This window comes from Sinocyclocheilus rhinocerous, unplaced genomic scaffold (assembly GCF_001515625.1).
Source record: "Sinocyclocheilus rhinocerous isolate Xijiao unplaced genomic scaffold, SAMN03320098_v1.1 scaffold2134, whole genome shotgun sequence".
In the NCBI taxonomy this organism is placed as follows: domain Eukaryota; kingdom Metazoa; phylum Chordata; class Actinopteri; order Cypriniformes; family Cyprinidae; genus Sinocyclocheilus; species Sinocyclocheilus rhinocerous.
The window spans coordinates 582475-591866 of record NW_015652303.1 but is presented as its reverse complement, the minus strand read 5'-3'; the positions used below and the strand labels follow the sequence as shown (position 1 = coordinate 591866).

At 36.9% G+C, this 9392-nt stretch overlaps 1 protein-coding gene across 2 annotated transcripts in view; it reads left to right on the top strand.

Moving 5' to 3' along the window:
- The first annotated feature begins 2797 nt into the window (after positions 1-2797).
- Positions 2798-9392, top strand: part of gucy1a1 (guanylate cyclase 1 soluble subunit alpha 1) — an 8661-nt gene continuing 2066 nt past the window's right edge. The window contains exons 1-6 of one of the 2 annotated variants that reach the window (XM_016520582.1): positions 2798-3181; positions 3422-3480; positions 3889-3977; positions 4062-4777; positions 6796-7281; positions 8461-8604. In XM_016520582.1, the coding sequence (XP_016376068.1) occupies positions 2948-3181; positions 3422-3480; positions 3889-3977; positions 4062-4777; positions 6796-7281; positions 8461-8604 (1728 nt within the window). In that variant the 5' untranslated portion in view covers positions 2798-2947. The remainder of the gene's footprint in view (positions 3182-3421; positions 3481-3888; positions 3978-4061; positions 4778-6795; positions 7282-8460; positions 8605-9392) is intronic. The other variant, XM_016520583.1, reaches the window with a different exon arrangement.

Genomic DNA, 9392 nt, shown 5'->3' with positions numbered 1-9392 from the left:
AGACAGCGAGAGAATAGAAGACTGAGATGATTATAGCTGGCGCTGTATGGCTTTTAAAGCATGTGGGCACAAATAGAGTCAAAGCTTGACATCACGCAACCAAGAAGCGCTATCGAAGACAAATGAGGATGGAACTAACAAACTAAGAAGGAAACAAATGTCACACTTCCTTTTTCTCTGTGCTTCCAGTGAAGCTTGGGTTCCATGTTGGCAGCTTTAAGGCAAACTCTTTTCCTTTTTTAATGCTGATGAGTAGCCAGTGTTTATATGATGATCACATAGATATGATCAAGGTCAATATCACATACACATACAGTATGTACACAGAAACATAAACAACTATAAAAAAAGCAACTGAAAGCATATGCATAACTCTAAAACTAAACAAAAAAAAGTCTGAAAATTACTGGCATGGCATAATGTGTTGACACATCTGTGGCCATCAGGCAGCCATTAATGTAAATCAGAGAAATGATCACTTCACTCTGCAGTATAGCTGCCCATGATTCCTCTTGTTTGTTAATCAGTGAGCTCTTATGGAGCTATTTGAGTTCCATGAACTGATGATGGGTTCAGCGTCTGCAACCTCTAATACATGCTGTCTTTTCTTAGTCTTAATTTCAATTAAAGTGTTTATTAAACTGAGGTAATGTCATAAAAGTCGTGCATCCTTTAAAAAAATTAACAAGACTGTTGGGACCTTCTTTTCCTCCTTAATTTAAAGATGTCCTCCTAATATGATTTGAATGTGAAAAGAGTGCAATATTAAAGATGCATAATATCACTATACAGTCATTTTTGATTCCTAAATATTAAGAGCAAAGTGGACTAAGAAAAAATCAGTAATTTGAGAAAAATTGTAGCCTGTTGTTTATGCATGTCCAAGGATTATGCGGCCTACAGAACTTTATTGAAAGATCTGCATATTTCCATAGAAATGTTAAATCCCATCATTCAAAATCCTGCAGATCCCATTGCCTGCTTGTTTGTACTGTACTTTGTTTGTACTATTTTGATTATGTTTTCAACTACTGATAAGAATAGTAGCGGAGAATGGACGGAGACTGTATGTCTCATAACAACCCAAAACAGGTGCAAATAAAAGATTATTTATTTATTTATTTTATTTTTATTTTTTCCACATACAAGATTCGATTATTTTGTCACAGGAGAAATAAATAAATAAATCTAGCACAAGTAGGCTATCGTCTCCCCATTTAATTACACAGCTGTCTAGTAAGCAATGAGATATTACAGAGATCTAACTTTTATTTATTTCCTGTGCACAAACAACAACATTTTAATTAAATACAATTATTTTAGACATTCTAACATGCCAATAATGCAAGGTAACCATGATGTTAGGGTGATCTCTGGGTCTCTTTTATTCCAAATTATTTCAGAAACATGTCACTGACCAAGACCAGTGATGAACAAAATAATTGAATACTGAGTGATTTCAAGTTTTCATCGATCTGTGTACATGTTATTGATCTGTTTTGCACCATAATTTCCCCAGCTCTTGCAGTGTCTGCAGGTTCAAGACCACTGCTACGTCGAAAACAAGTCATTGTTACCCAACAAGAATGAATGCCTGTATAAATGTATGAAATATTGTGAAATTTATTGTGAGGTTTATTTATTTTTTTAATAAAAATATATGGGTGTTTTAGTTGTTAAATGCAGTTTTTTTTAATCCAAATAATTAGGCTCATTCAACTGGAATCATAGTGTGATCTCGTGAACTCGATGCTCCTCATTAGCCTGACAAGTCTTGGCTGTCTGTTCATGGCAAAGAGACCCATGAAAGAATGCAAAGCCTAGAGACCCTTATATAACATCTCTTCCCGCCTTTAATGAGTTGCATTGCAATTTTTTTTTTTTTACATCTGGGTGGCCCAAAGCTCAGCATGTGTACGAATTGTTTGCTCCAAATATGATACGTGACAGATTCAAGTGCGAGATGTTGAGAGCGTTTCCATTTGCGCATTGGATCATTCAGAATCCGAATTAAAGAAAACGTGATGTTGCATAAGTATCCAACGTTAGAGTTAAACTATAGCCTATGTGACATTTAAATATTTGCTAGACGTCACCGAAAGCATATATAATAAGCTGAGGATCGAGCAAGCACACGGTGCAGAACGGAAAACCTCTAAAATCACCAGCCAGTTCATTGGACGATGAGCATGGTACACAGCATCTCCAGGAGAACATCACGCATCTCCAGACGAGCATAATACATCTTTAAGGAGCTCTGCCTGCCGGTGCATCCATTGGCTAGCCGGAGGTTCCACTGGGTCCTGTGATTGGCCATACTTAATGATCCTTGGCTTATCATTTGCCCCTGTAATTTACTATGAATATTGTATGCAGGCGGAAAAGCTGCTGATAAATTTGAAATAGCTTACTCCTGGGTAAGACGTGTGTGTGCGGGGAAATTATATTTTCTGGGTTGATATTTTTCCATCACCTAGTGGAATGCTTCTATCCTGGATTCGGATGGGTAGGAATGGTCTCAGTCGGATATTCACCATGTAGATATTTCTGCTGCACGTTTGGAAAGGACTATTACGCAAAGAATGTTTTGTGCTAAACTGAAGGATTTTAAGATTGCGGGTGAATGCCCGTTTTCTATGGTCGTTGGAAATGAGGAACCCGCGGACTTTGAGGAAAGCAGTGCGGTGAATGTTTTGCCAGTATCCAGAGAGGTGCAGGGCACAAACACAAACATTCTGCCCAGACGCAAAATAAGCCGGAGCAAAGTTAATCTGCAATAGCTTAGTCCTGGGTGAGACGTGTGTGTGCGGAGAAATATATAGGCCTATTTCCTGGGCTGATATTTTTCCATCACTTATTAGGAATGCTTCTCTCCTGGATTCGGATGGGTCGGAATGGTCTGATATTCACCATGTAGATGTTTCTATAGAGGACTATTACGCAAAGAATGTTTTGCGCTAAACTGACGGATCTGAAGATTGCGGGTGAATGCCCGTTTTCTATGGTCGTTGGAAATGAGGAACCCGCGGACTTTGAGGAAAGCAGTGCGGTGAATGTTTTGCCAGTATCCAGAGAGGTGCAGGGCACAAACACAAACATTCTGCCCAGACGCAAAATAAGCCGGAGCAAAGTTAATCTGCATTCACTGGGCGAGAGCATCCGAAAGCTGGTGTGCCCGGAGGTAAATGAATACCTATGTTTGATGTGTCTAATTTACCTGATGATATTTTGCACCAAATTCTTATACATTGCATTGGAAAAATTGTTTTATATCTGCGTTATGTCCAGTGTACACATGCAACGCGCGCAAATGGAATATTGTAATTAAGAAAAATGTGCAAGACACCCAAACTACTGTTATCAATTAAAATATAAAAAACACAAGCTATGCTATATTTAATGTATTTTCTTTTTCTTTTAGTTCGAAAAATTACGAAATGCATTGATCACAGTTATGAAACAGCATATAGACATGAGTTGGTAAGATGTCATTTTTCATTATGTCATCTTACATCTGTGAGAACTTATATTTTTCTTTTATCACATTTCAAATTTTGACAATGTTTCGATAATTTACAATTTCCATACAGAATTATTGTGTTCATTCTCATGACAATATGTAGGGTAATAATTGTACTGCATCAGTATTTTTCCTCATTGTTTTATACATTACATTACATACAAATTATTAGATTATATAGCCTATAATGTTGTCAGTGTGAATTATTATATAGCTTATATTAGATTATATTAATATTGTATATGCTGAAATGCAGCCTGTATTTGTTTCCTAGTTCAACCTCAAATTCAAAAGTGTTCTAATGTTGTTCTCGTTACTCCATTCTACATATTAATTTATTGACTATGGTTTAATATGTGTGTCCAAAGCCCTGTAGCATGCAGTTCTGATGTGTCTCAGACAATGGACAATGCTGAACAATTATCAGATGTCATGAGAAACTTCTCCCTTAAAACAGGTAAGAAGAGGCATTAAAAATATATATTTATATAATCTTCATATTTATTTAATTTTTTAATGAATTGTACTGATTAAATCCCAGATATCCCCATGGATACGCTAACGATTTCTCTGGGTCTGGAGGTGTTTCGGGACTGTTATGAGGAGGACGGTCATATTCTCCGTGTGGTGGGGGGCGCTCTCCATGATTTTCTCAACAGCTTCAACGTTCTCTTAAAGCAGAGCACACCACCCACCCCAGAAGTTCAGCGTTACATCCACCAAGCCTCCATCCTCTGCCTGGACAAAGATCCAGGACTCCTAACCGTCTATTTCTTCAATCCCCTCCCCACCACCGAGCTCTTCTTCTCGGGTATCATCCAGGCGGCGGCGTGTTTGCTCTACTGCACACGGGTGGAAGTCAGAATGGATGTTGGGGGTAAAGACAGTGGTGCTCTACAGGCCAATCATCAGCCTCATCTGCTGTACTCAGTAGTAGTGAGAGACAGCAGAAGCCTCACACCAAGCCCCATGAGGACACACTCATCTGGAGACATTCCCCTCTCATTGCTCTACTCTACTTTTCCCTTCCACATTCTCTTAGATCAGGAAATGAGCCTGATGCAGATTGGAGATGGTTTGAGGAGGAGGCTCGGGCGATGCAGAGATGGGCAAAGGAGAACTGTTTTCAACGAGCACTTTGCTATTGTTTCACCTGAGATACGAGCCAGCTTCCAGGATATTTTAACCATGCTAAACACCCAGTTTGTGCTCCGGGTGAAACAGCATGGAGCGAGCTCTGCTGACAGCCCTGGAAAGGTATTTTTTGTTTTACCGTTTCGTTTCTCCCTCTGCAATAAGGTTGCCCTTGTGTCCTATGTATTGAAATGCTGATGCTAACAACGGGCCACCTGTTACGTGTGAAACTGCTTACTTGGGAAATTTTAAAACATGAAGCTTATTGCTTAGCTAAGACAAGTCAAACAGAGTGAGGAAAAAAAACACTTAGGTTTGCAGCTTTGAATGCATTCGTATGCTGGTTTGCATTTGAAATGTGAACTTCTAAAGGTCTATGTGTCATTTTATCACACCGACATCAAAGAGAAAAAGGAATCAAAGATTGCCTTGGGTTTCATGTTGATTAGACAATTAAAAAGCGCAACATGATTCAACTAATCAGTGCAAAGTAATTAGTAGGATTTTTCCTCATAGGTTTATCTTTGTGCAGATCTGAGATTAGTTTTTATGAGGTGGTCGAGGGGAATTTTTAATGGCAAGTCTCAGTTTCTTGGGTTGCAGATGATCAGTATAATAAGGGCAATGCAATAAAGTCCTGTACCACGCAGATGATGAAATGAACATGGCGGCAAATGTCAAGACGTGGAAGGCCCCTCAAAGCCTCTATTAATGAGATCTACCCTTACGCTCACACAAAAGGAATAGCATAGCAACCTCATACAGTACACAGTAGTACACACAATATACATTATTTGTACAGATGCATTATTATGAGTTTGTGCATTCATATGGTTCATGTAGAGTTTAGTCTTATGTTCTTTCCTTTATTAGTGTTAAAGTGTCCTTTTAGCAAGTTTTTCTAAAGACCAAAGCTGTTAGTTTGATACAGTCACATTGAGTTCATTTCATTTTCACCTCTTGATAAGCTGGTTGAAAAAAAAGAGTGTAAATATTGCCAACTAAAAGATTTGGCTGAGTTAAGCCTAGTGAAAAATAAATATACTAAAATGTATTTGAAATGCATTTATTTCATGCTAAGTATACTACAAATACATTTACATATTATGTACTTACTGTAATGCCGTGCAATTGTACTGTTGGTATACTAAACTGGTATAGTTAAAGTCTGCTAAATTGGAACAACTAATTTTGTGCTTAATGCACTTTAATTGTGTGGATGTAGTGCTGAAGTCCAACTAAAGATATTCTTAGGTATATTTGATTGTGCAAAAGTGGAACTATTGCAAGTATACTTTAGGTACACTTTAAATGTTTTGCATTTAAAGACCGTTATTATTCAAAGATCATACAATCCTCATCGATAGTGACATTAAAATAAATTTTAGGTTTAATATTAAGAAATGTGCATTGTGTAGTAGTACTCCAAATAAAGTTGAATTATAATTTTTATATCAGTAAATCTCGAGTGAAATGTCAGTAAATATGTTAATAGATTTGAACTATACTTAGAATGAAATTAATGTATTTTAAATATATTACTTTGGAAAGCACATGGACATCAGTCAGCAAAGAAATTATTTCCATATTTCCAATTATTTTCACAAATAAAACTATGAACTCAAGCAGGTGGTAGGGTTAGGACGACTTGACATATTCTGGAGCATACTTCAAAATCAATGTGCAAGCTAAGTGCATATTGAATACCTTTGAGCAAGATGAATGATATGATGTTATATTCAAAGTGATCTCATGAGAAAACTATTTAACATTTTGGGAAATTGGTGGCAAGTTTGTATGAAAATGTACAACAATTTTTTTTTGTAAATTTTTTTATGAAGGTCCACTTGTAACCCCATGCCTAAACCAAACCTTCAATGTGGCAAAAGCAGATAGTATGAAAACATGTGAAAAAGATTGTAAGAAATTCACTGGAATTTGCCAAAACATAAAATAGTAACAAACTGCTATGAGAGTGTTATTATAATATATTACATTATATTACAAAAACTATATTAACTTAACCTATGTTATAATATACACGTTTATTCATTTTTTTTTTCTTCATTGGTCTCATTTATAACAAACTAGACCAAAACTAAACTGAATTAATTCCCATTCTCTCAACCCTCTCATTGTAGCATATGGACCTGAAGGGGCAGATGATCTTCATGTCAGAAATGAGCGCTCTCCTCTTCCTCGGCTCTCCATGTGTAGATAAGCTGGAGGAGTTGACAGGCCGGGGCCTCTACCTCTCTGACATCCCCATCCACAATGCACTACGAGATGTTGTTTTGGTTGGGGAGCAGACCAAGGCCCAGGATGGACTAAAAAAACGTCTGGGTAAAGCCAAAGCTGCCCTGGAACAGGCACACCAAGCCCTGGAAGAAGAGAAGAGGCGAACGGTAGAGCTGCTCTTCACGATATTCCCAGGGAACGTCGCTCAGCGTTTGTGGCAGGGACTTCCTGTGCAGGCAAAAAAGTTTGATCATGTCACCATGCTGTTCTCAGATATCGTGGGCTTCACTGCGATCTGCTCACGATGTACGCCCATGCAGGTGGTGAACATGCTCAGTGAGCTCTACACTAGGTTTGATCACCACTGCGGTGAGCTGGATGTGTATAAGGTGGGTGAAATTGCTGTATAGCTATTAGCTCCAAACAAATAAAACTATGTAGAACATTTCACTGCCACTCACGACTGATAAGTGTTAAATTCCTCTTGAATGAATAGTGGTGTTTTTGGTGCAGTGCACAGTCTTCCTTTTTAGGTATTTCAGCTTCAAACTAGCAAACAAAATGGTGAATAAAATGGGGTTGTATTTTTTCACAGATTGCAAAAATATTCTCCTTTAACTTTATCTTGAGGCCCTTGGGATTTTTGAACGATCATTCACATGAAATCTTTAAACCGAACAATAATTAATTTCATAATTTTTGACATGCTGGCTCATTAACCGCTGAGAGGTTCGCTAATGTAATCTGAAGCAGAATTTCCCATACACATGCAGCAGAGATGAATTTCATGAAAAAAGACAGTGGAGGTAAAGTTTAGCTTAGTGTCTGGTTTTGCTTACATTCTTACAGACAGCTATATCCTAAAATAGATTCCCCTCTTGTCTTCTCCCAACATATCTCAGCTGGTTCATGATGTGTGTCTCAAACATCTCCAAACTGGATGTGCAATAGCAGGGAATTAATGTCTCTCAAGCTGTCAAGATGTACTATTTTGTTAACATAAAAAAGTTAGTTTGTTATGGTTTCAAAAGTTACAACACTCATTTTATGTTTTAAAACAAATTATAAGTAACGTGTTTGTGTTTCTTGAAAATTATTGCTTCAATTATTTTTTTTGCCAGATAGATATTTTTTTATGGTTTAAAAAAAGCTTTTTTTTTTTTTTTTTTTGAATTATATGAATAGTCAGTTAACATAAACTGGTGCATGGATGGGAATGCACTGGTGAGCTTTTAGTATTATGCAAAAAATATAATCAAATAAAATATAGTATAATATAAAATAATTATTAAATATTCTTAATTATTTAATTAAAACTGCTCCTGGTGTGTGCACATATGTGTGTGTGTGCACTTGGATGGGTGAAATGCAGAGCACAGATTCCAAGTATGGGACACCAATAAATGCAGAACTGTTCTATAAGTTGGTTTTAGCTAACACATTGATGTCACATGAGAAGCAAATCAGAATATTACGGCATGAACCTTGAATATACCCAGAGGTGTGTTATGAAATATTTAGCACTCTGCTCTCGTAACCTTTCATATGTCCTCATTTGTGTGTTCAAGGTGGAAACCATTGGCGATGCGTACTGTGTAGCTGGAGGCTTACACAAAGAGAGTCCGACCCATGCTGTCCAGATTGCTCTCATGGCTCTAAAGATGATGGAATTGTCTGATGAGGTCACGACTCCCATGGGGGAGGTTATCAAGGTTAGTGTTTCATCAGATTTTTCTACATTTTGTGTAGTTATAGCATGAATATGAAAGAATCAAATGTTCCATATAATTTTTAAAATGTTATGTTTTTTTTATGATTTTCTAAATCTTTCCTCAATTAGTCATGCAAACCTTTGCTAGACTGCTGAGTTGTTACAAAATAATGTTTCAACAGTATTGTTGGTTAGTAAAATAAGAAATTCTAATTTAAAACAAATGTGTGACTCATAAGAATTATATATTTTTGTGCAAACAAACTCCCACTACAAAGGGTGAATAATTTTTGAAAGGTCATCTAATATCCTATTTTAGACTCAAAAATAGGCATGATCAGTTTTTTCTTAACAATGCAATTGTGAAGTGGAATCAGTTATCAGATTTAGAATTAGATCATGAATACTGCTGCTTTAGATACAAAACTATGATAATTTTATTTATTACACGGCTCTGTGGAATACTTGATTCTGATTGGTCAGTCGCGACATTCCGAGGTATGTTATCCCTCGATAACAACCGGTAAAAGCTAATAACACAGGCTCATCCAGGTAACAGCAGTCGGCCTACTCTTGCTTGAACTATTTTTTCTTGGTGGAAGCTTTGCGTTTGTTTAGCTAATAAAATATTAAAACTCGATTCAAAATGGTGTACAATTATTTAATTATGGCACTCTCTCGTTCCATACAAACGCAGCTGCTGCCATTTTGCTACTATTGTTTTGTACGCTGTAATGGATTATAAGAGAACTAACAAACCGGCAAGATTTTAAAACATTTTCGTCTTAA